Source organism: Camelus ferus, chromosome 18 (assembly GCF_009834535.1).
Source record: "Camelus ferus isolate YT-003-E chromosome 18, BCGSAC_Cfer_1.0, whole genome shotgun sequence".
NCBI lineage: Eukaryota > Metazoa > Chordata > Mammalia > Artiodactyla > Camelidae > Camelus > Camelus ferus.
Window position 1 is genome coordinate 13,085,706 of NC_045713.1, and position 25,742 is coordinate 13,111,447.

General features: G+C 55.7%; 1 protein-coding gene across 1 annotated transcript; it reads left to right on the forward strand.

The window, feature by feature from the left end:
* The first annotated feature begins 10,500 nt into the window (after positions 1-10,500).
* On the forward strand, positions 10,501-25,298 carry UBE2I (ubiquitin conjugating enzyme E2 I). The gene is made up of 7 exons (XM_032460071.1): positions 10,501-10,656; positions 15,567-15,642; positions 15,814-15,897; positions 16,869-16,941; positions 20,724-20,833; positions 20,963-21,042; positions 23,321-25,298. The coding sequence occupies exons 2-7, from the start codon at positions 15,577-15,579 to the stop codon at positions 23,382-23,384; spliced, it is 477 nt and encodes a 158-aa protein (XP_032315962.1). The 5' UTR covers positions 10,501-10,656; positions 15,567-15,576; the 3' UTR covers positions 23,385-25,298.
* The last annotated feature ends 444 nt before the right edge of the window (positions 25,299-25,742 follow it).

A 25,742-nucleotide genomic window follows, 5' to 3' on the forward strand; every position in this document is an offset into this window, starting at 1 on the left:
GTCTTACCAGGACAGATCAACTATCCTTTGGCACTGAGAATGAGACTATGGATCTGGTGAATGTGTTCTTCCAGTCCCCACCAGGAAGGAGGGCTGAAGCGTTTACCTGGAAAGGACAGCAGTGCACATGCGTGGTCTTGCCCAAGAGTGTCCAGCTGCCCTGCAGAGCACCCCCTGGTCCATTATGTTAATGATATCATGACAATGGAACTTGGCAAGACACAACGCTAGCTAGGGGCATGGCTCATTGGGGGTTTGGGGGTTCAGTGCTTTGGGGGCATGCTGTGACGTCCCTTCCAAGAAAAAGGGCAACTTACAAGGTGCACTTCCAGCCACCAACAAAGAGGCACAGAGCCCAGTGGCACCTCTGGCTTCTGGAAGCGTGTGTACTTGCTGGGACAGCGGCTCCAGCTCGGTATCAGGTGCTAACCCACTTATCCTTGGCTGTCTCTGAGTGGAGCCCAAAGCAAGGAAAGGCCCTGCGGCTGATCCCGGCTAGTCTAAGTGGCCCTGCTGCCTGGCCCTATGACTTGGTGCTGTGAAGGGCATGATCTTCCCAGGGTCTCACAGGGCGGAGCTGGCACTGGAGCTCTGTGCCCCCTGGCTTGTGGTCTACCCAGACCCCCTGGGCATTCAGCATGCAGGACCGGGGCTGGGGCACAGGCTGGGCTTTCTCCCACCTCACAACCCCCACCTCACCGCTCAACACCCCCACTCCAGCCAGGAGACCCGGTCAGTTAGTGAAGAGGCCCTCCCATGCCCTTGTCTCAGGATCTGGCTGGTGCAGAACATGCAGAAGACACTTGCCCTCTGCTCCTGCTTCCTCCACCGGCTCCAGGAGCACTGTGCCTTCCCACAAGGACTTGGTAACACATCCTCCTGGCTCTCTGACTTCTGAGCCCTCCTTTCTGAGAACCCCACACCATTCATTCATTCATTCATTCATTCATTCATTCAACGCGTCTCTCCCCAGTTTCTTGGCCTGTGCTGAGCACCATGAGTGTGGGCCTGAATAAAACCCTCCCCCTGCCTCAGGGCTGCTGTGCTGTTGACCCAGATCTGCTTCAGGGTCTCTCCAGCTCCTCTGCATCCTGCCTCCCACCCATCCTCCCCGAGGGCACCCCTCCTCCTGGACTCTGGGCCTTCTGCTCAGCCTGAGCAGCCCAGCCCGCTCTCCCAACACAGACCGCCAGGGGGCACCTCATTAAACAGCAGGCCTTGAAGGCTGGCAGCCGATGGGCTGGACACCTGAAAGGACAGTGGCCGGTCAGACAGGCCTCAGAGCAGTCTGCTCGGCCAGCCCATAACAAAGACCACAGACATTGCCCACAGCTCCGGAGGTGGGAGATCCAGGGTCAGGGTGGCGCCCACGTATAGGGGACACGATTCAGTCCAGAGAAGATGGTGTGAAAGCCCCCCGGCCTCACACCCTCATTGATCTCAGAGCCTGGGCACCGCCCCTCCTGGCCGCCTGAGGAGGTACAGGGTTAGGGTATGAAGCCGCCTCTCAGCCCACATGGGAGGGGACATCCTATGAGTTCCCCCGACTCTGCTTCTCCAGCTTAGCTCCCCAGACTCTCTGGCTCATACACCCCTACCTGCAGGACGGGCTCAGAGAGGCTCACCAAAGGCCCTATGGACCCAGAAACAGGAAAGTGCTCACCAGACCCAGCCCGGTCTCCCCACGGTGGCTCGGCCACACCTTGGGCAGGCCTCTGCTCCCCTGTGGTCCCCGATCTCCCTCCTCTGCTGTGACTCACTGGTCTCTGGGCTTCCCCATAGCCAACCAGCTCTTCTGGTTTTGGTGTTTGTCTCATCTGTTTGAGGGTTTATTTATTAAGTTACCTCTTCTTGGGTCATTCTTGCTGATATTTCTCTTTCCCCATTTAGAGAAGAAGGATTCTTTTTTTTTTAATGCACAGCCCTTATTGAGCTTCTTATCAGCCTTCAAAAACACCTCAAATGACCCGGACTGAAAAACAACAAAGTGCTCTCCCCTGACCGGCTGCTTCCTCCAGCATCCTCCCTGCTGCGAGCCTGTCCTCTCCTCCCACCCGCCCCAAACCCTAACCCCACAGCTGCTCCACGGAAGTCACCCTTGACCTCCACGCGTGCTCCTGTCAGCGTGTGGGAGTGACTTGCCGTCCTGACTCGCTGGGACCGAGGGCGTTCCCAGGAGGTGAGAATTCAGGACACTATTATTATTATCATTATTATTGTTGTTGTTGTTGTAAAATACACACAACATAAAATTTGCCATTGCAACTATTTAAAGTGATCAATTCAGTGGCATTTAGTACGTTCACAATGTTGTGCAACCACCATCTCTCTCTGGTTCCAGAATATTTTCAAGCCCCAAAAGGAAACCTACCCCCTCAAAGACATTGTTCTCCATTCCCCGCCCTGCTCCCAGCCCCTGGTGACCACCGATCTGCTTTCCGTCTGTGGATTTCCCTGTTCTGAACATTTCATATTTCACACTCCGTGGTCTTTAGTGTCTGACTCTCCTCACTTGGCTCGTTCTCCGGGTGCGTCCATGTGGTGCTGGTTGTGGCGCCGAAGGATACTCCACTGTCTGAGGGGAGCAGCTGGCTTATCCATCATCCATTGATGAACCTGTGGCTGGCTCCCATTCTTCGGCTGTGGTGAATAGCAATGCTGTGAACATTCGTGTGCACATTTTAGTGTGAGTGCTGGTTTCAATTGTTTTACTTCTACACCTGAGAGGAATTGCTGGGTCATATGGGAAAGGACTTTCAAAGCTACAACCAAACTGGTTGGGTGGACCATCCCCTGTATTGCCTAATCTCCCAGCCGCCTTCACCCCGCTGTTCTGGGCTCATGCCAAGCTGCCTGCACTATCCTTCTGCTCCACGTCCACCCTCCACACGTTCCTCTGCCCAAACCTCTGGCCACCGCCCCATCAGTGCTGGTGTTCATGGGTCCCGATTCAAGGCTTCCTGCCCTCCCCTCCGTGTGCAGCCCCTCCTGGGCCATCTCCTCCATCCCTATACAGTGAGGCTGCCCAGGTCTGCACCTCCAGGGGTGTCTCATGGCACCTGGAACCCACTATGCCCCAAACTGGGCTCCTCGCTTTGCCCCTGCCAACCTCTAGACCTCGGCATATCCAGCCACCATCTACCCAACCTCAAGGCCAAGTTCACCCTTCACTTTCCCTGCTCTCTCACCCCTGCCGAGTCTGAGACTTAGATATCTCTCCTCTGTCCACTTCACTCCTCTTCCCTGTCCAGGCCACCAAATCCTCCCCCACCCCGGTTTCTTCAAGAGTCTCCCTGGTCTCCCTGTTGGTCCTGCCCTCTCCAAACTGTTGTGCACACTCTGATCCAACTAGAAGCCAAATCTGCCAGGGACACTAAAACCTTTCCCCGCCTTTCCCTCTCCCACAGGATAAAGTCTGTGTTCCTTGCTGGACCCCCCATGTCTGTCCATCCCACCCTGGCCATTCAAATCACTCTCTGGCCCCAACTTCTCTGACTGCAGCCCTCACCATCACCCTCTGGAAAACTCCTTTCTATCTTCCCACCCCCTGCCTCGATGTTGCCTCCTCCGGGAAGGCTGCCCTGATCTGTAAGAGACTGTCAGGACCTTTCCTCCATCCCCCTGGCTGTGTGTGGAAAGTGCACCCTCTCTGTGCTGCCTCCCTGCTGCGCTGTCAGCTCTGGGGGGCGGCAGGGACAGGTACTCACTCATGACCTCTTGTACCCCAGTTCTGAGCCGGGTACCAGCATGGACACACATTCAGTGAGCATCTATTGTCTTGAAGGGAACAGAGAATAAATACGGAGGATTTGAGATTCCTTGAGGATTTGAGCTCACGACGTGGAGAAGTCACAGCTGGGCCAAGCCAGCACCACAGCCTGCCGGGTGGGAAGCCGGTGAGCAAGGGCGGAAGCTCTAGACGCGGCTGTCAGGCCTGGGAGAGGCCCCGCTGGACAGGGACTCTGGTGATGGAAAATAGCAGGAGAGTCCATGATGTGGCTGAACTGCCCTTCCTGCCTCAGGGCTCTGGGCAGTGCATTTGCCCCTCTGAGACAGTCTCCCTCCTCAAGGACAGACTGCCAGGGACAGAGACCCCGTTCAGCTTCAAGGACATACACCCTTGGTCCTGAGTGTCACTGGGACCTGGAGTTCAAGATGTGGATTTTGAGCACCAGGAACCTGGGAGGGAACACATCACAATGGCCTTGGAGCATGTTGGCATGCACTCTAAGTGTGTCACTGAGTCGGGGCACAGAAAACACATGTCCACAGATAGTTCTGGGGGGGTTCAAGGAGCCTGTGTGAAAAAGCGCTGGATTATAGAATGAAGGAGATGTAACCGTTCCTTGTAGAATCTTTCAGACTGAAACAAAGAGAAAAGCTCCCCTTTGGGCCAGTTGGTTAATTTAACACCTCTCCAACTCTTGGTATCCTTGCCCCCTCCCACCTTACTCCCCTTTGAGAAAGGTAGGTGAGAATCTAGCCAGGTAACACGATCAGGCTTCACACTTGGCGCATGGTCAGGTTTGCATTGTTTTTCTGTGGGTGCAAGCGTAGGGACAGCCCCTACCCAGTTGTGGAAGAAAGCCTCCTTTTCCCATGGTTACTTATTCAGCTGAGTGAGCAAACAAAGGGCTAGTCCACCAGCGTGGGGCTCACAGTGGGGCAGGCAGGGGTCGAACCTGCCTTGCCTGTTGCTGCGGACACTGGGTGTGGGGTGGAGCAGCAGTGGCGGTAATTTGCTGCTGTCTGGGCTGAGCACGCCAGGCTGGGAGGTGCCGCTGCTACATCAGAATAAACCGAGCCAGGTAAGCATGGTTTTCTTCTTCCTTCCACCTGACGCATTTTAAATTCCTTCCCCCACCTGGGCCTAGGGTAAGAGGCATCCCTGCGAAGAGAGGCTTGTAGCTCCGTATGGGAAGGCCTTCCAGCGGCTGGGAGGAGGCAGGGAGGGGGCTGGGATTTAGAGCAGGTAGGCGGGGAGGAGGGAGGAGAGCCACCTGGCTACGGTGTTGGGGGAGGGGACAGCGAGCAGAGGCCAGGAGGCTGGAGTGGCACAGGTGTGCAGGAGCAGCGAGGGGTGGTGGTTGTCTCACACTTGTTGTTTGAGGCAGAGCTGGCTGCAGTGGGGGACGGAGAGAGGGGACCTGACCTGCCCAGGTGGGCAAGGATAGGCGGTGCTGGCGCTGGCAGCAGCTGCAGGGTCCTCAGAATGCCTCTGTAGATGTTGGGGGTGGAGCTGAGTTTGATAGGGTGTGGGGGAGGAGCGGAGATGTGGAACCAAGGCTGAGGCTGAAGGGAGGGCTCTGGAAATGTCCCCATGGGTGTGTGCACCTGCAAGGCATAGGAGCCAGGTACCTACCTCCAGGTGTGCCCAGCTTACACTTTCTCTCTTTCCCTCTCTCTCTCTCTCACTGTCTTGCAGTACCAAACAGGTTCTCCCAACTTAAGATGAAATAAAAACAAACCAACCCTTCCTTGGCCCCACGCTGCATAAACAGGGAGGGAATGCGTGAATGAATGCATGCAGGTGGGGAGGTGCCTGGAGAGAGGAGGCCACCCGCCACGCATCCTCCTCCACTGCCCTCCTTCCTCTGTTTCATGGGGGTGGGGGCCACACTCTGTTAGTGCCAGGGTCTTTCTGCACCATACTGAGGGGACGGCTGAGCTGCAGCACATGGTCCCTTTATTCTCCACTCGTGGAAATGCTCGGGACAATCAGGTATTTCTCACCCCGGTGGTGAGGTCTCTGCTGGCCAAGTCGGAGCAGAAATAGAGACCTGCCCTCTCCCAGCCCCACCACCTGGGTGCTGAGAGGGACGCACAGCAGGATGGCCGCCCACCACCAGGTTCTGAGCATCCAGCCTGGTCACTGCCTCTCTAGTGACAGCGGTGATTTGGCAGCTGGTAGTGATGGGCATCTGATGAGTGTCTTCCTTTTTCATTTGAGACACAGAAAAGCAATCACACCCACGGGTCACAGGCAAACAGACAGTCCCCGACTTTGCTCATTCATGTTCGAATGTACAAAACCATCTTTGGACAGGGGATGAGTAAGCTTGAGGACTCTGACCAGGTTCACATGTGGACAGTTACGGGGCAGGTCGGCATCTTCATACAGCCCCAGCATCCCAGCTTGAGGCCTCCAGAAAGTGCCCTCTGGCCCTGTGGGGCCAGGCCAGTGTCTGAGGAGCCAGGTGAGGGTCTGAGAAGTGCTGCAGCCCCTTGGAGTCAGAGGGTTCCCTCAGGGTTCTTGCAAGGGGAGCCCCTTGAAAAGGGAGCAGTAGCATCAGTCATAGACGGGTCACTGCTACGTAGGAACATCTTGTGAAGGGCTCAGCCTGGCTTGGCTGGGCTGCAGTGGGGAGACGCTCAGAGTCTCAGGGGGTGTCCTCAATGTACCTGGAGAGCCCGAGGGCAGCACTGCCCACTGGAGCCTAGAGGAGGAAGTGGAGGGCACTGGGGCTGGGACAGAGGAGAGGAGACTGTGGGAAGCAGACATGGGCACCTGTCCAGTGCCTTCCCAACACCCCCCTCGCAATCCACACGTATCCCCCAGAACTGGAAGATGGGGCTTCTCACCCTCCAAGGACGATTCCCACGCCCTGGGCCTTCCGGACTTCTCCACAGCATTTTATGTAACAACCAGCCAAACACAAGGCTTCCAATTTCTCCAATTCTGGCCAAAGTGATTTCTTTCTTTCTTCCTTTCTTCCTTCCTTTCTCTCTCTCTCTCTCTCTCTCTCTCTCTCTCTCTCTCTCTCTCTTTCTCTCTTTATTTTTCTTTTTGACATAAACCATCCAATATCCAATGGGTATAAGGTGGTATCTCATAGTGCTTTTGCTTTACATTTCTCTAATGGCTACTGGTGTTGAGCATCTCTTCACATGCTTACTGACCATTTGCATGTCTTCTTTGAAAAATGTCTTTTCAGACCCTTTGCCCAGTTTTGAATTGGGTTTGTTTTGTTGATGCTGAGTTGGAGTCCTTTATATATTCTCACCATTAACCCCCTATCAGCTATGTAATTTGCAAGTATTTTCTCCTATTCTCTGGGTTGCCTTTTTACTCTGTTAATAACGTCCTTGGGTGCACAAACGTATTTAATTTTGATGAAGTCCAATTTATCTATTTTTCCTCTTAGCTGCCTGGGCTTTTGGTGTCATAGCCAAGAAATTATTGTGAAATCCAATGTCATGAAGGTTTCTCCCTATGTTTTCTTCTAAGAGTTTCATAGTTTTAGCTCTTTGACTATATGTTTAGGTCTTTGAGTGAGTTTTGTATGTGGTGTGAGGTAGGGATCCAACTTCATTCTTTTGCATGTGGATTTTCCTCCTTTCTAACCCAGCCCCTGCACACAAACCTCCCACATGCCCACGGCCTGGCCCTCAGCAGGCACCCAAGGGGGCTGGGGATGCTGCCCTACTCTAAGCAGCTCCCAATCACATGCCAGAATCCTTCCCCAGGGCTTTATAATCACTGACCTGCACAGAGTCCTCCCCCTCTCCAAACCTCAGTTTCTCTTTTGTACCCAGGCAGCTGGACCCAATCAGATCCCCTCTCTCTCCCTGGAACTGTTGCACTTTGGACACAGCAAACTTCCCAGCACAGCAGAAATATCACTCATGGTCTAATCCCAACCATTTGTCCCACCCCATCCCAGCTCATTCTACCTTCCCCTCTGCTGACTCTGCCCTAGCCACACAGGCCTTCCCCTACACACCCCACATCTAATTCCTTCTACCGGGAAGGCTCTTCCTCCAGCCCTCCCCACAGATCTCATTTTGGATATCACCTGAGAGAACTCCCTGTCTAAATCAGGTGCATTAGTCAACTATTGCTGTGTAACAAGTCATCACAAACCCAGTGGCTTTAAATCAGGCACTTTTTTAAAAAAATCTGTTTCCGTGTATCACTAGCCCTGGCTTAGTGGGTGCCCCATTCAGGGTCCCAAAAAGCTGGAGTTGCATTCTCTAGTCCTCATCTGAGGCTCGGGAACCTCCTGCAGCCTCCCTGGTTGTTGGCAGCCATTGGCTTCTTGCTATTGAAGGCCCAGAGTTCCTGCTTTTTTGCTAGTTGTCACTGGGGGAACTGGATTCTCAGCTCCTGGCTGTCCCCTCTGTTCCCTACCATGTGGCCCATCTCATCTACAACATGGCAGTGTGCTTCTTCAAGGAAGTGCTAGATAAGTGTTTGTGAATGACTGATGAGGGGACCATCAAGAGGCTACCACCAAGAACCTGTGTGCAGGGTGCAGGCTGCTCACAGGCGGCTTCTGGGCTGAGGATTCCAGATCGTGCCCACTCCCTGCCCTCCTCCCACCCATCCTCCAGCTCCATCAATCCTATTGCCTCCCACCCAGCATGAGGACCTCACACCACCTTCCAACAGGATGGGAGTTCTCTCTGCTGGTTGGAACTCAGACATCAGGGCTGAGGGTCACACCTCCCCCATGTCCAGCTATCCCCTCAATACATACAAACACAGAATCAGGACCTTGTCTTGCATCTTCTGTTCCACAACCTTCCATGGCTCCCTGTAGCCCACAGGATCAGACCCAGGCCCTCCATAACCACATGCCACATCCAGTCTGCTTCAGTAAACCTCACCCCTCATTATCCCTCCAGGCCTCCCTCACCCTGACCCCTGAGGGCCCTACCCTCCCTGCCCCCTGGCTGTGCTGAGCCCATCTGGGCCCCTGGTTCTCCTCTCCTTTCTCCAGCAACAGCCACTATCTTCCCCTGGCCACTGCTATTTGCTGAGTGCCTTCCCCACGCAGCCCTGTGCAAACATTCTGACATCATCACGAGAAAGATGGGGTTGGGACCTGAGGCCCATGCTCCTACGGTTTCCTAAAGGGCAGTTCAGTGGCCAGGTGCTGTGCAGCAGGCCCACCTGGGGCACTTGTTAAAACGCACACTTCTAGGATCTCGCAGAGCTGGCAGTCCAGGGCTGGGGGCCCAGAGAACAGGCATCTCAGACAAGTTCCTGAACCTGGCCCCTGAGGTTGAGAACTGTAGTTGCCCCGGTGGAAGAGATAAGAGAGGCAGTGTCCCAGACCAGGCCCACGCTAGGTCATTGAGGGGTACCCAGGATGGGGCAGCCCCTTTGGAGTTAGAGTCTAGTAGAGACTGGGAATGCGCACATTCTGCTTAAAGGGACCGGGCCCTCTGGCCTTTGTTACCTGGGAGCCTGGTCACTATAACCAGGCCCTGTCTCTGGGCCACTGATGAGCAGGAGGTACCCTAGGCAGACCCGTCCCCAGCCCAGCAGAGCCAACAGACCCAGGAGACCCGCCATCTCAAGGCTTGTGGTCATATTCACAGTACACCCACAGAGTAACAGAATGGCTGGGAGCACCAGAATTCATCCACTGAACACCCGCTAGGAGCTTTGGGCCAGATGTAGGCCATGGGACAACAGATCTAGGGTTTCTGCCCCTGGAGGCCAACAGTCTCAGCACTGTGCCAACTAGGGAACCCCGGAGTTGGGGGCGGAGGAAATGAAATTAAATGGAGGGAGGGGAAGGAAAAAGAGAAAGACTGAGGGAGGGAAGGAAGGAATGCAAGCCCCTCTGCTGTCCAGGCACCCCAAGAGCCCTCCACCGGCCGCGCAGCCCGGGTGGGGGCCCGGTACACCTCTCGCCACCTTATCCCAAAAGGCCCACGGGCGGAGTGGGCTGACCTTGGAAAGCGCCCTCTCCCCGTCCTGAACCAGGGGGGCTGGGGACGAGGGCCTTTCGACGGGCAGGCTCCGGGAGAAGCCGGGAAGGGCCGGCATTCGCACAAAGGTTCAGGATGGACCCGAAACCCTGACGACAGGGACGGGGCCTGGATCCCGTCCGCCTACCCCCACCTCCACAAGCTCGTAGCCCCAGCGCCCCTCCCCCCAGGGCCAGCCCCCCAGGTTAGGGAGCGTCCGCACTTCTCCTCCCGTCGGTCCGGCCAGTACTCGGCCTTTTGTACGATGTCTGCTCATTGGGCAGATTCGACGGACGCCCCGCCCAGGGCCCCAAACTGGCCACTTGCAAGGGGTTTCACAAGGTGCGGTAAGCGAGGGATAGTCACTGTGCTGCGAAGCTTCGGGGATCCCTAGGCCTCAGTGGTCTTTGCCCCCAGGCCCCGGGCCCTAGCCCCAAGGAAACTTCCGGGACCCGTGCCCGGGGAAGTGCCCGTGGGGCATCCGGGCAGCCCTTGGAGATCTCGTTCTCCCCGTTCCCCCGCCGCTCTCCGGCGTGTCCTCGGATGGACGCAAGCCCCGCGAAAGGGAGTTTGCAGACGCTCCCTCACATCGGGGACGCGGCTCCTTTAAGGGTGCAGGTGTCCAGAGCGCCGCCAGACTGGAAAATCGCCCCCGGGCTGGGCTTCCGGGCCGGGCACGGGTCGCGGACGTGCGGCAGCGGGAAGCGGGGGACGGGCCGCTCACGGCGGCGCGGGCGGTGCTGGGCATACGGCAGCGGCGGTGGGGCGCAGGGCAGGCGCGCGGCGGGCAGCCCCCATAGGCCCCGCCCCGCCCCGCCCGCGCCGGGGTCCTCGAGCGCTCGGGCTGCGCGCGGAGCGGGCTCGGGAGGGAAGTCCCGAGACAAAGGGAGCGCCGCCGCCGCCGCCGCCGCCGCCTCCTCGTCCGCTTCGCTCGCCGGGCCGCGGCCGCCCGAGGTGAGCGCGTGGAACGGGCAGGCCGGAGACCCGGCCTCGGCGGGCCGGGGCCTCCGCCGCCGTCGGGCCCGGCACGGCGGGCGCCCTCCACCCGCGGCCCGGCCCGCTCCCGGGAACTAGCCCTCTCCGGGCTGCTGACGCCACGGCGTGGGCCGGACGGCTGGGCTCTGCGGACCTCGGCCTGGTCCCTAGCCTCGCCGCGGCCCCGGAAGGCTGGGGGTGTCCGCTCGGGCGCGCGCTCGCGGCGGGTCGGGGCGCGCGGATCGCGTCTGTGGCCGCAGACGGCGCCGGCCGCTCGGGCCGCGCTGACAGGTTCGCGAGCGGGCGCCGAGCCCTCCGCCGAGGGCGGAGCGTTTCCGGGGTCACGGTCTGCGCGCGAACCTGTGGCGCGTTCCAGCCCGGGAGAGGAGCACCGCACAAAGAGTGGAAAGCCTCGCGCTGCAAAAGCGTCGGCTCGTTTGGGGGTGGGGGGGTGGCATTTGATGTCCAGAAACGAAAACAAGTCCGAGTTCTTGCGCCTCCAGAGCTCCGCTCGCAGTTGGTGGGATACTGAGCCTTAGCACTTCCCTCGACAGGGAGTTTTCCTTCCAAGATTGCTTTGTACCAATTGCACGGAGGCTGGAACTGGTAGTTACGCGAGTAGGAGGAAGGCAAGGGAATGATTAGCTGGGCTCATGGTAACGGCCTGCAGCTGCCCCTGAATCACAGTATCAACTGGTTTGGTTTGTGTGATTCGAAAACGAGCTTACTTCCTCAGTCTGCAAAGTTACTGTTCTGTGTTTGCGGAGTTGGCTTTTTACTGGTAAGTGTTTCTTGCTATTAAGAAAATCCTACCTTTGGGTAAAGAACCTGCCCCACAGAAAAGGGAGTTGGGTCCCAAGTTTGTCCTGACTTGGCTCATGGCCCCTCTGGTGGTTTAGGGGTGAGTTCTGCATCTTGTTGGGCCTTTGTCTGGTGAGTCTCACTCTTGGTCTGGGGCCTTGCTTCAGAAACAGCCTGGGGTCCTGAGAGGTCTGTCAGGAAAGGACAGGGAAGTGCCAGCTGGGCTGGAGGGTCTCCTGAGTGCCTAGCGCCTGGGTCAGGTAAAGTGGATACCTTCCCCTCCGGAGGAGTTTCCGTTTGGGTGGGAAAACCCATCTAGGGCTGCTCACCCATCATCAGTTTCACTGTGGGCCACCCGGCGGGGGGTCAGTAGTGCTATCATCCATTTTACAGGTGAGAAGGTTGAGGCTGGGAGAGATGAGCACCTCACCCACACATGCAGCCAGTAAGTGGCTCTAAAGTCTGTTCTGTCAGCCAGCAGAGTATGATCTGAGATGAGTGGGTTCTAGTACAGCCCACTCAAGCTCTGGAGGAAGGCGGTGAAAACTTCCAGGGTCTGCCTGCAGAGCCCAGCTCCTGTCCTGCAGGCTCTCTTGCAGGTCTTGAATGTTTTACCCTTGCACGTTACGACTTTGTTGCTCTCAAGTTTCCAGCAACACTCAACCACTCCTTAAGTGCCTCTCTCTCTTGGTTGGGGAAGGCAGATTGGATTTTTGGGTTTTAAGTGGGATTCTGAAGGAGTGCTCCCTGTTGTAATTAAAATGTTACAAATTGGCTGCTTTCTCCTGGCCTGCAGGAGGCCAGTGGGAGTAGAAGCACCACTTTGGAGACCTGGTCCATTGGCACCCCAAGGAAGGGGCTGCGTGAGCTCCTATGGGACCCCTTCATTACCTTTTACACCTGAGATGACCACAGCTGGGTGCTAGGACACGGCCTGCAGAGGAGGCTTTGTCCATTGTCAGCAGAAGTGGCCTGTGGCAGGATCCTGGCACTCAAGTCAGCAGGCAGGCAGCACTCAAGATTGCCCTGCTGGCCTATTCTGCGTTCTGGCCCGGCCCAGCCCCTCTGGAGTGGTCTGAGTGTCAGTTTGCCTATTACGGTATCCATGGCTCCTCAGTGTTCGGATTGCTGCCCTGGGGCTTCAGAAACCTATCTTGATGCCTGGCCGAATGCAGACTCGCCAGGAACCTCGTGCCTCACTTCAACAGCCGATGCTGGGCTGCTGGTCTTCGGTTTTTGAATTCAGAGGTGTCTGGGAGCCCGTGCTATGTGCTTTGCCCTGGCCAGTAAGGGGCCTGCTGTGGAGATCCTCCTTGTCCCTGAAGCCACCTGTGGGAGGGGCATGTTTGCCAGCCCTGGGGATGGGGTGGGGTCAGGTTCTATTTAGAAGAATGATTTGGAAGTGTGGGTTTGAGAAAGTCGCAAAATGAAGGATTTTTAGACTTCTGGACTATTGCCCCAGCCTCCAACCAGAGAGAGCCTTAAAGACCAAAGCTGGCAGGTGCTCTCCTCTGCCCTGACCCCCTGCCAGTTCTCCGTCTACCTCAGGCATTCCCAGGTAGCCCCCAGGCCCTTGTGACCCGTGCCCCCCCCTTCCACTCTTCCCTCTGTTCCTACGCTGAGCCCACCTGATAGCAGTCCCCTGCAGAATGCCACAGGTTGTGTCCGGGTGGCCCGCCTGACCGCTGTTAGGACTGAGCTGCCTCCCGTTCCATCATCCTACTTTGCGTCTCCTGGCACCTACTAGTTGCCAGCACTCAACTTCCTCCCGTGGGAGCCCTCCAGGCAGTGACACTTGTGTGATTCCTTGTTTAAGTTGCCTGATACCAGACGGACCAGGGAAGGAGATCCTGGACGTGGCACTGATTTCCTGACAGGTGCACGGATAGGGAGGAAATGGGCAACCAGAACTCTGGGACTGTATGGTGGTGAAGAGAAACTCTGGGTGCAGGCCTGGTGTTACCTGTCTTGAACTTAATCTTGAGGTCGAGTAAGGTTAGAGCCTTTTGGAAGGTGTGATCAGGGGTCAGAGTGCCAGAGCTGTGGCCCACATCGGCAGATCTGTCATCATGCCTCCTGAGTGGGGGCTTTGATTGAGACCCTCCCTTTTTCATATGATGGGAGAGTATGTGCTTCTTGACAACACACCGCATCTGGTTGGTCTGGTGGTTTGCGGTAACTCACCCGCTAACTGAGACCTGGGCTCCTGGGTGATGCTGGAGGCTGCTGTGGTCTTCTGCGGTGGCAATCCCAAAATTTCCTCCTCCATTTTGCTTACTTCTTGGGGAGTCATCCAAGAGCTGGATCCTCCCAGAGTTCCTGGCTCCATGGGACCACTGGGCCTGGGGCTGTACCCTCATAACAAGCACTCAGTGAGGCACCTGCCCAGGTCCACTGATGGCAGGTCTCCTGTTGAACTTTTGACCCCACCCACCCCTCCTGCACCAAGGGGCCTGTTTGTGTTGTCTTATTGAGGCATGGGTGGTGGTGGCTGTGTACTGCACATGCTGGGACAAGGGTGCAATTTGGATTGCTGGGGCAGTGGGGGGAGGGGGTCAGCCTGAGCCAAGGTTGGGGCCGGGGCAGGGTGGGAGGATGGTGCTGCTACAGGAAAGCAGCCCTCTCTGGAGTGGGAGGACCCCCTGGGTTTGAATTGAGGCTTCACCCTTAGAGAGTAGGTTATTTTCTGAATTATCCTTTCTCTGCTCTGAGATGGGCTTGGTGGTCCCCAGTTTTTTGTTAAGACGGATGCAGGACCATCACAGCTGGTTTCCAGTGCTGTCTTTGGCAGAAGTTTGTTCTGGGCCTGGTGGAGAGCCCTGTTGTGGTTGCAGAGAGCACCCCATGTTGTACTCGGGAACTCAAGGTGCTGGACTTCGTCCCTGCCAGAGGCCCAGAGGAGGCCTGTCCCCTGGACGGACCCACCAGTGCAAGCCTGCAGGGTCAAGGCCAGCCACCAGCAAGCTACTTATAGGAGACCCCTCCCCCTTGGTCTTGTTAAAGCCTTGCTTCATGAAAATACTTGATTCAGGGTGTCTTTGGTGTTTCGATGGACTCTGAAGACCCGCAAACACACTAAGGGTCAAATTCTCCAGCAGTTTTTGTGACCTCTAAGGGCCATGTTTTCATGGGCAGAAGGAAGTCGAGGGCAGCAGGTTACAATTGTGTGCCCAGTGCCTGGTTTGGTCTGTGTGCTGAGTAAGCGGCTCCCTGGAGACAGACAGACAGTCCCAGGCAGTAAGTCTGAATGGTTGATGGCACGAAGCCTTGTGGGTCTATGGCCCAGAGGTGAGTGGGAAGACATCCAGAAACGACCAGGAGTTTGAGCAGCCCTCTTTCTGGTGGGCTTGCGGGGCAGGTGGACATGAGGTGGGCGGGGCCAGCCTGGCTGCGGGGCTCACTCTTTTTGTTGACTTCCCCTAAGTAAATGGGAGGCAGGTCTTGGTCCATTCACAGCAGGTGGTGGGGCAGCGGATCTGTGGGTGGGGCTGTAGGATGAGAACGCACCTGGGGCCGAGGGGGGCGCCCAAGCCCTCAGGCCTGCTGACTGGTGGGCCTGTTGGATACTGCAGCACCCTGTGTGGTTAAACTGCTCTCTGCCTGGGGCGCTTTTCTCTCGATTGCCTTCTAGAACAAGGGCTATCCTCCTGGCCGGTCTGAGTCTAGATTCTGGGCTCCTAATCCCAAGCTGGAAGCCTGACAGCACCCTATGCCTGCAAAGGGGAACTCCCTGTCGCTGCCCCTCCCAGGTCTCAGGTCCGCGCTCTGGGTGTACTCACCTTGTCCCTGTCTCTCCTGCAGTCAGATGGTGGAGTGGGGTCCCTATCACTCCAGCCAGGTGGTGCTGCAGGAGGGCAGGACAGGTGCACAGGTGACGACTAGGAGTGCATGGCATCGCCTCTCCCATGCAGCCCCTAGCAGCTATGTGACCTGGACTGGTGGCTTCACCTCTGGACCTGCGTGTTACCGTGAAATGGAGGTTGCAGCACATGCCATGTGGGCCTGGGGATGGGAGTAGGGCCAGGCAGGGTAAGAGGCAGAGGGCCCCAGGCCGCCTTTCCTCATTGCACGCTCTGCCTCTCTTCCAGGGACTCGAATATGTCGGGGATCGCCCTTAGCAGACTCGCCCAGGAGAGGAAAGCTTGGAGGAAAGACCATCCGTTTGTAAGGAAAGCTCTCCTTCTGCACACTGCTGGGTGGTCGGTTTCCCCTTGACAAGAATGTCAGGCCCCTGCAGGTCGGCCGTTTGGCCTGTGGGCTGAGACCTGTGGGCTTATCCTGCGAACAGGGAACCATCCGCCGCAGCACTGATGTGCCTGTGTGTTGTTTTCTCAGGGTTTTGTGGCTGTCCCAACAAAAAATCCTGACGGCACAATGAACCTCATGAACTGGGAGTGCGCCATTCCTGGGAAGAAGGGGGTAAGAGGGGCCGCGCCCCCTTTGGAAGCACTCAGAATTAAGTGTGCATGACACTTGTGATGGTCATGCAGGCCCTGGTCCTGTCCCCTGGCTCAGGGGACAAGGTTAGAGTGACATGTGACCCCTCCCCCCGGCAGTGTTAATTCAGACAGGAGCTGGGCTATGGCAGGTGGGGAGGTGTGCTGCCACACAGGTCTGGGGCCCAGGCCCGGCTACCTCCCCGGAGCAGGAGTCCTGGAGGAGGGGCTGAGGATGCGCACAGGCTGACGCAGCTGCACGTGGCGACACTACCCTGGGGGTCTCTGAGCCCAGGGTTCCTGCAGATCCTTAGGTGCAGGGGCCAAGCATTGGCCACCTAAAACAGCTGCATGGGGTCCCACATGTCCTTCACTCGTGGGCCACAGTGTTGCCTTCTCCACTCACTTGAGTGTGCCTGGGTTCATTAGGGCTGGCTTGTTGGAAGCATTTGGGAGTGAGGGTCTCCAGTGACCCTGCATTCTTCCTGGGTGACCCAGGAAGGAAGGAGGAGCCCCCTGAGGTGTCTGGGTGATGACGGGGCCTCATCACCTGCATTTCTTCCCACCCATGGTTGTGAAGGTGTGACAGGACTGGGTTGGGTCGTGGAGCTAGGAGGCTGCTCCAGGACTGGTAGGATGTGGGGGAGGGGCCTTGCAGAATGCCCCTCCAAGGGAGCCCCCAAGTCCTCACCACACCTGCTTGGTGTGGATCCGGGGTGCCAGCCCCCCAGAGCCATCTGTCTCTCCAGGGAGGGCCCTTTTCAACTAACTCTGGGGCCCATAGAGGCACCGAAATCCTGGTGGTGGGTCACTGGAGTTGCATGCCATTAGGAATGCTTTCTGTGGGGCCCTCACAGCCCTTGGGGTGTGGCGGGAGCAAGCCCCTTGCCCCTCCTGTGCCCAGCCCACCTCAGAGGCCCATAGCACACCTAATCATGGTTTATTTCCCAACAGACTCCATGGGAAGGAGGCTTGTTTAAACTGCGGATGCTTTTCAAAGACGATTATCCATCTTCACCACCGAAATGTAAGTAGAATGAAGTCCTCAGAGGTCATTCGGCTTCAGCCATGTTCCAGCAGGGAGTTCAAAGATCCTCTTCAGAGAGCCTGGGCCTGAGAGCCTTGTGTCCCATTCTGCCCCAGGGGTGGCTCTGGAGGCTCAGATCCCTACACTAGGCCTAGAAGCTGGAGGTGCACATACCAGGCCTAGTCTCGGATCCCAGCTCTAATCACTGGCAGGCTCCTGGGCCCTTAGTACCCGTCAAGAATGAGGTGCCACCAAGTTCCAGCCCTGGATAGGGACGGACATGCAGAAGGACCAGGGGTCCTCAGGGTTTCGTCACCTGGTAGAATTTCCTTGCTGTGTTTTGCTACGTGTGTAGCATGGATGGATAGTGTGCTTGTGCCTCCAGAGAAGGTGGCTGCATCTGAGGTAGTGCTGTGGCCACAGTGTCATGATGCAGTTTAGCAAAACTCAGGAGGTGCCCCAGATGCTCCCCTTTGGTAGCTGGAAATCCACTGATACTGTGGCTGGTTCACTGAGCGTGTCAGCACATGCCCCAGTGTGTGAAGGGTGCCCAGCGTGTGCTGGGACCAGACTGCCAGTGTTTACTCTAGTGGTTGGTAATTCATGGGAGAGAAGCGTGTTGTCCATTAGAATGGCATGACCAGAAGAATTCCTAAGGCTAGCAGTTAACCACTGGGGGGGAGGCTTATTTCATTTGGGGTGATTTTTGCTATTTTTTTTTCCCATGTGAAGGTATTACTTTGAAGAATGTCTTAATTAAGAAACGAGACTGTTGACGTTATCTCTGTCATTTCACTTTTATTCTCGGTGTCCCATGTTCTTTTTGTTCCTGTTTCTCCTTTACTGTCTGTCCTATCTTGTACTGAGTGAATTTTTCTAGTATAACACTTCATTATTTTCAATGACTTTTTAGCTATATTTTTATTTCCTTAATAGTTGATTTAGGGCTTTCAACATACTATCTTTATCATAATATACTTTAGATTTTCACTAACTGAATTGTAATGAAATACAGAGACTTTACTGCATAGGCCCTGTTTTCTTGGCCTCAGCCTCCTGAAGGAGACTTTCTGTTAGGTTGAGCTAGGGAGGAGCACATGTGGCTCCAATGTCACAAACTCACTACTTTCAGCAAGATTATCTTAAACATGTTTCCATTTGCTGTTAAAAAAGAATAAAAAATCAGAGAAATTGCAGCTTTTATCACTTCTGTTCCACACTATATTGGAATTCCAGATACAGCCAGGCAAGAAAGAGTTGGAAGAAAGCCCAAGACTGTAGACACACTCAAAGTCTGTTCTAAGGTTGCTGAATAAAAGATTAATTCACAAAAACCTATTTTCGTGTAATTGCAACAAATGAAAGCTTTTAAACTGTACCATCTTCAGTAGCATCAAATGCCATAGAATAAATCCCACAGAAGATGGTCAAGACCTCCCTGCTGGAAATGATAAGAGTTCCTGCAAGGATCGAGAGTGGCCTGCATCCCTGACGAGACGGGCCATGTGTGGGAGTCGGAAGATGATGCGTGCCCATGTCAGTTCTCTCCGAGCTCTTTCAGGGATTCGGTGTGTCCCAATCACAATAGTTTGTTTGGGTTTTTTGTTTTTTGGTTGTCACATACATTCTAAAACATAGGGAATGCAGAGTGCAGAGAACACTGACCATTGGAGATCAGGGAGGAATGGGGGCAGTGAGGCCCAAGCCAAGGCTTGTAGATAAGAGCACCCGGCCCGTCAGCAGGACGACAAGACGGAAACTGGATTGAGACCTGCTACAGGGACACAGTGATTGAGATGCATCCCTGCAGAGCAGAGTCCAGAAATGCCACTCGTGTACGGGGCTTGGTTGGTGACAGAGGTGGCACTTCAAAGCATGGGGAGAGGGTGGTCTTCTAATGGATGGACTGGGTCTTCTCGGAGCCCACCCAGTGGAAAGTACAGCTTTAGAGGCAGATGGGAAAACCTCTCCATCACTTGGATGGGCAGAGTTCTTAACCAGGGAAACACAAAAAGTGCTGCTCCATCAAGGAGAAAAATGATACACAGGACTGCATTGGAATCAAGACCATCTCTTCGCCCAGAAGGCACCAGTGAGAGTGAAAAGGAGGGAAGATTGGATGTGTTCATCAGTACTTACCCTGAATATGTCAAGAGCGTGTACAAGTCAGTAAGAAAAAGCTAAACTACTGCTAGGTCAAACAGGCCCTTCACAAAGGAGGCTCTCCACCGAGCCAGTCGGCACAGGAAAAGGTACCTCGCTTCATCCCTGGATGATTGCAGGTTACAACCACAGTGCGAACGGGCAGGCCCCAGGGAAGAAGAGGGTGCCACGGCTCTGGTGTCAGTTTTGGACATTTCCCTTGGAAAACTTCCTGGCTTATGTACCAAAGCTACCCTATGTCTGCCCTTACACCTGCTGTTCACCAAGTAGATACCCATCATGGGTGCATGTGTGTGCACTGAAAGTCACAGCAAAAGCTGGGGACAGCCCAGGTGTCCATTCACAATAGAATAGACAAGTAAGCAGTGGAACAGTGCTGAAGAGAGAAGGAATGGTCTGCACACATTCACGACATGAATGAGGCTCTCAGACACCAAGGTGCTGGACGAGGTTCCTCTTGTGGAAGTCAGCAGTCCATCTGATGGGCAGTGTTAGGAGTCAGAGGGGTGACTTCCATGCAGAGGGAAGGCAGCCAGTGACTCAAGAGGAAGTGAGGGTCTTGGGGGATGCTGGTGTTCATTGAGCATCTTTTCCAGGTGAGAAACAAGATTGATAGCTCAGCTTAAGTTAAAATTAGGAACTCATGTTCACCAAAAGGTACAATTAAAAATAGTAGAAAGATGAACTCAGAGAAGGTATTTGGGAGACAAATAACTGATAATGGGCCTGTGTCCTGTATATATAAAGAGTATCTGCAAATCAACAAGAAAAGCTTGTAGAGGTTTAAACAAGAGCTGCTTCAAAGCAGCACCCAGTGTGTCACAGGAAATGAAAGGTGATCTTTCAGGGGAATGCAGGTCAGAACCACAAGAGGCAACCACCATCCTTGATCAGAGTGGCTAAATTCCATAGCTGACACCACAGGTTGGCAATGTCACGAGGCTGTTGGAGACTCACAGGCCTGCTGGTGGAATGTAAATTGACACAGCTACTGTGGAAGCCAGCAGTTAACCTACTGAAGTCCAAATGCGACCCAGCATTTTCACATGGAAATGCACACGTGTGCTCCACAATTCACATTCAGGGATGCTCACAGCTTCATTTGTAGTAGCTCAGGTGTGCACCCATGGTGTGGCTCATGGAATTTTTTTCCTGCTCTTTTGTATTTTCAAATTTTCTATGCGTATTTATTTCTTAAGAAAATTAAATTGGTGAGTTGTTTTGTTTTTTAAGAACATGGGGTCCTAAAAGCCTCTGTTTTGAAGCGGGTTGATCTGCTTTGAAGATGGCCACTCGTTCAGAAAGGCCTCTCATCTTCTGCCCTGGCTCCCCTGCCAAGACCCTCCTTGCTTGCTACAGCCCCTTCCCATCTCCAGGGTTGGGCCGGTCATCCAGACCACCCTGGGCAGGGTGCCGGGGAGGTCATGGTCTCCCGTCCGAGTCCATCAGGACACCTGCTGCTCCTCCTGCCTCTTCCTGCCTCAGAGCCAGTTTGGTTCCTCTAAGTAGTTCTTGGCCAAAGGCCTGGTGAGCAGCCAGGTGCCCGTGTGGGGAGGTAGGGGCATTGTGGGGGCAGGACGTTACTCAGTAGGACATTTCCTTCCTTCCTTGTGGTCCAGGCAAGTTTGAACCACCATTATTTCACCCAAATGTGTACCCTTCGGGCACAGTGTGCCTGTCCATCCTGGAGGAAGACAAGGACTGGAGGCCGGCCATCACGATTAAGCAGGTATGTGCGCAAGGCCACCTTGACCCGTTGGGCCCACGGTCCTCAGTAGCTGAGCCCGGTGCCCAGAAAGTTTGCCTTTCAAATGGCTGGTCTCCCACCTTGCTCTGTTTTTTTTTTTCTCTTATGCAGATCTTATTAGGAATACAGGAACTTCTAAATGAACCAAATATACAGGATCCAGCTCAAGCAGAGGCCTACACGATCTACTGGTTAGTAGCGACCTGGGCCCACTTGCTGTGACCTCTCGTTGGCTTGTATGGCCTCTTGGGAGTCCAGCTGAGGCTGCCCCAGAGAAGGGGAACAGCAGGCCGGGGTGGAGGGGCAGGCAGGGACAGGCCTTGATGCTTGAGGCTGCCGGGCCTGCCCTGTTGCCGCAGGAGCTGCTGGTGTGTGGTGAGCAGGGGCGGGGCAGCAGGAGGCAGAGCTCAGGTGTTGGCCACTCTGAGCTGCGGCCAGGCCTGTGTCTCCATGAGCTCAGCTCAGCGGGAACATACTCCTGGGTGTGGACCCTGGAGGAGGGGGTCCAACAGCCCAGCTCTTCCAGGGACCCCAGACCCCCAGCCTTGGCCCTCCTGCTGCCCTCCTGGTCTCCAGCTCCTCTTCCTGGCCCTGCCTGGTTGTGATGCCTCCCATGAGGTGGTCAGCAGGGGAACAGTGCTCAGGCTGCTCTTGGCCACCCCACTACTGCGATGTCCCCTTCTGGGCACCTGGGTTCCACTCTGTGCCTGGCCCTTACCTGCATGTCACTGTGGCGCCCATTTGAGTCCTGTGTCCACCATCCATGCTGAGCTAGATTTGGGGTGAACAGGGGTTAAACCTGGCACTGTGGCCTGGCTCAGCGGTCCTCCCCAGGCTGGTCTGGACAGGGTCTTAAGCCAGGCTGAGGGCTCTGACCCCTGCTGCTCCATCTGCCCACGTTCAGAACCCCAGCTCCACGCCTGAACAGAACGGAGCAACAGAGCATAGGATTTTCTGAGGTCAGTGCTCAGCTGCCCATGAGAGGCTGAGCAGGGGCCCACTCCTTACAGGCTGGCGTTTGAAGGTGGAGGGTAAAGTGGAGGTATACCGAGTCCACCCAAGAGAAGCACCGTGTCGCAAGAAATAACATTTCTTTCCCCAAAAATGGCTTAGGTCCCTGAGCCCAGCCCAGTGTCAGCAAGATGCTCAGTGTTGGCAAGACAGCCCATTGTCAGCCAGGGTGACAGGATGCTCCCAGGCAGGGCCAGGTCTAACTGCTGGCACCCCGGGCACCTCCAGCAAGCCCCCAGCCCTCCTGCCCCTCCAGACTTCATCTAGTCTCCTCCCCAGGGCTCCCAGCCAGTGGGACCTGGCTGTCAGTGACTCTAGTGGAGCCTGAGGTCATTTCTGGCAGTATGCCAGCAGCTCCCTGAGATGTGTCCTGGGTGCCGTGCGGTTTTACTGCAGCGTCTCTGCTGGCCCACACCCTTTGTTAATACGGCTATTGGGGTCCATGCTTGAGCTGAGCCCTTGAGACAGGCATGGGGCCCATAGATTCGAGACATCCCCTCCCTGCCCCGAGAGCTCCAGGCGTGGTGCTGTGTGCTAGGTCTTACTGAGTTCCCTGTTTGGTGGTGTGTCGGTGGCATTATGTGGCCGCGGTGCCATGGAGGCTCTTCCTGGTTGTGTGGTTGGTGCTCGCTCAGGGCTGGTGGCATCCTCCTGGGCACGTGACCTACCGGGTGCTGTTCACCCTTTGTTCCCAAAGATCACAGGGCGCATCTTACATTGGCTATGCCTGTTGCTCTGCCCTGGGGCCTTGGTGGCCTGGGTTTGACACAGGGAGCTGGGCTTGAAGGTGGGGGGTAGGCTGGGCCTGTGACCTCGCTCCCCACCTGTCTCTGGGCCACACCACGTGGGCACCAGCCACCTTCATGCTGTGCCAGCACAGGGCTGCTCCAGCAGTTCTGGTACTGGCACTGTGGCCGTCCCTGGAGCCTGTTGGGGCTGTGGTGCCACCAAGAAGCCTGTGCCACCCCACACCTGGGCCACAGGTGACCGCTGGGCTGTGGGCAGAGTTCTGAGGGGCTGCGCTTGTTGAGCAAGCTCGAAGGACCCCTGGCTTTCTTATTCGGGGCTTTGCACACCTGTTGAACACCTGTGTGAGGGTCTCTAGCCAGCCTCAGCAGTCCGTAAATGTCGTCATGTCCCTGCTGGTCGGTGCACATGGGCCCCTATATCAGTGGCAGTTCTCATCCTGGAGTCCAGGCTGAGGTCCTGCCCACACCTCCTGTGGGACTGAAAAGCCCAGGGGGAACCCACTGGAGGTTTGTGTCTGGTTTTGGAGTTAGTAGTACTGAGCAATCCATTTTCTCCAGTGGTGAGTTTGACAGCCACTGCTTCAGGGGCAGGGGAAGAAGCTGCTGGTCACTGCCGGCCTGTGCGGCCTCCCCGCCTGTCTCCTCGGGCTTCCTGGGCCCTCAGGCGGCAGCCGCTCCGTCTAACGTGTGTCTCTTTTGACCTCCTCAGCCAAAACAGAGTGGAATACGAGAAAAGGGTTCGAGCACAAGCCAAGAAGTTTGCTCCCTCATAAGCAGCGACCTTGTGGCAGCATAAAAAGGAAGGGATTGGTTTGGCAAGAACTTGTTTACAACATTTTTGCAAATCTAACGTCGCTCTCTACAATTGCTGGTCACCTGGGGAGGGTTGGGCGGGCGCCATTTTCCATTTCCGCCACTGGTACAGTCTCGACTCGCTGAATCACCCCGTTTTTCATACAGGGTCTCTTCCTTCGGTCTTTTGTATTTTTGATTGTTATGTAAAACTTGCTTTTATTTTAATATTGATGTCAGTATTTCAACTGCTGTAAAATTATAAACTTTTATACTTCGATGAGTCCCGAGGAGCTAGTCCCCTTGCTCGCGGGTGCAGGCATGCTTCACACCGTCTAGAGCCGCACTTAGCCCCAGCTGGCTGCACGAAACCGAAAATCAGACCTGCCCCGCCCCCCCCGCCGCCGCCTCTCCCAGAGCCCGGGTTGTGTTGCTTACAGGCCTCAGATCCACAGTCAGCCAGCGTTGCGTTTCCGCTTCACTTCGTGTTTATATGGCGTTTGTCTGTGTTGCTGTTTAGAGTAAATAAACTGTTTATATAAAGGTTTTTGTTGCATTATCATCATTAACAGTGAGGAGGTGGCCTCTGTGTGCCCGGCCCCAGTGGCGCTTGTCCCCATCTTCTGTAAATAGTGCTGTGTATTCTGTCCCCCCACCCCAGGGCTCTGGGTTTGTGGAGCACTAGAGAGAGTTTGAGTCTAGTGGGGTCAGAACTGGCGTCAAGACCCTTCCGGAGCTCGCACCACCTGGGCCGTCAGGAGGACGAGATGTCTGAACCCAGGCCCGCCGAACCCAGGGAGGACCGCTGTCCAAGCAGCTTGCCCCCTTGATGGCCAGCACAGGCGGCTGAGGGTGGCTGGGCCACAACGATGGAGCCCAGCCTGCGGGTTAGGTGTGCAGCCTCCACCTGGCACCAGGCTGCCGCGAGCCCCCGCATGTAGCATCTTCCCCCCAGTGCTCGCATATCAGCCACCCGCCCACTGGGTGGTCTGTGGGTAACTCGGGCCGCTGTCCCTCATGCTCTTCCCACTTCTTGAAGTGTCTGACCCTGCTCTGACTGTCCTCGGCAGGCACCTTGGAACCTGAGCCCGCTGCAGAGCGTCTTCGTCCAGAAGCGGGCTCAGCAGGAGGGGCTGAAGGTGGGGGCCGGTCTCAGGGGTCCCTGTGAGCACAGTGTTGACCCATCCCCAGCTGGCCTCGCCCTCGCTGTCAGAACCCAGTGCCTGTGGCTTCAACCCACAGACCAAGGGGGCTGAGTGATCCCCATGGGAGCTCAAGGAGGGCCCATCAACTGGGCCCCAGGTCAGGAAGGGCCGAAGCTCACCCCAGGAAACACGCGGCCTGGCGGCAGGATGGCGGTGGAAGTTGAAGAGTCCGAGGGCTCCTGAGCCCACAGCACGTGCAGCTCCGAGGCCCCAGTGCTTTGCTCTCTCACTGAGCTGCACACTCGTCGGGCTGCTGAGCCCCAATTCGATGTCCATGATGTGTTTGACGCAGGGGGCCTGGGGGGATCCAGCGGGTTGTGTATTTGTAGCCTCTTCCAGAACGTCTTATTTTGTAATGACCGAACTACTCTTAGTAATAGTTACACCTGTATATGGTTAATATATATGGAAAGTCAATATATTTTCTAGTTAAAGCATTCTAAAGTAATCAATGTTTCTAGTAAATTGTCATGACTTCGGCTAACGAAATGTCCTTTTTGTGCCACAGTCCTTGGCTTAACAAAGATGTGACTCTTGTAACATGAGAACTATGACTTGTGACCATCCTGTTTCTACTGTGAGGGAAGAGAGTATGTTCCCAGCATGAGGCGCCTAATAATTAGTAAGGAATTGTGGGCAATAGATGAACCACTGTATCTAAAAATCCTCTAATTAAAACATTTCCACTAACTGCCGCCTGCAGGGTATCCTTTTCCTGCCCGGTCTGCACAGGCCAACCCCTGCTCTGTGCCGCCCTGCCCTCGGGAGCCAGGCTGGCCTGTCCCATGCTGCCTGCCCTCCTCAGCCCCCAGCCTCAGATGCCCAGTGACTCACAAGTGGCAGGGGGTGATGTTCCCTAGAGCCAAAGTTGAATCCCCCTAATGCGCCACTGCGGCCCGAACCTGGGCACACATCCTGTGCTGACCCCTTGCCTAGTCACCAAGTCTCGCCTGCACCTCCCTGACCTGGAACAGGTTGTCCCGAGGGAGCTGGGGCTGTTCTTACCACAGGGGTGGACCTCCTCATGGAGCCGGGACGCCATTCTCACGGTGCCAAAGTGCACATGAGCCCTTGGTTCAGACTCTGGACAGACCCCTGGGATGGTGTGTCTAGGACTGGCTTGGGCCAGTCTGT

What these genes read in the sequence shown, in the direction of transcription:
- UBE2I (XM_032460071.1), top strand. Translation starts at nt 15,577, where the DNA reads ATGTCGGGGATCGCCCTTAGCAGACTCGCCCAGGAGAGGAAAGCTTGG. An exon ending in TCCATCTTCACCACCGAAAT is followed by an intron (nt 16,942 to 20,723) that starts GTAAGTAGAATG and finishes CTTGTGGTCCAG; the next exon opens with GCAAGTTTGAACCACCATTA. An exon ending in CGGCCATCACGATTAAGCAG is followed by an intron (nt 20,834 to 20,962) that starts GTATGTGCGCAA and finishes TCTCTTATGCAG; the next exon opens with ATCTTATTAGGAATACAGGA.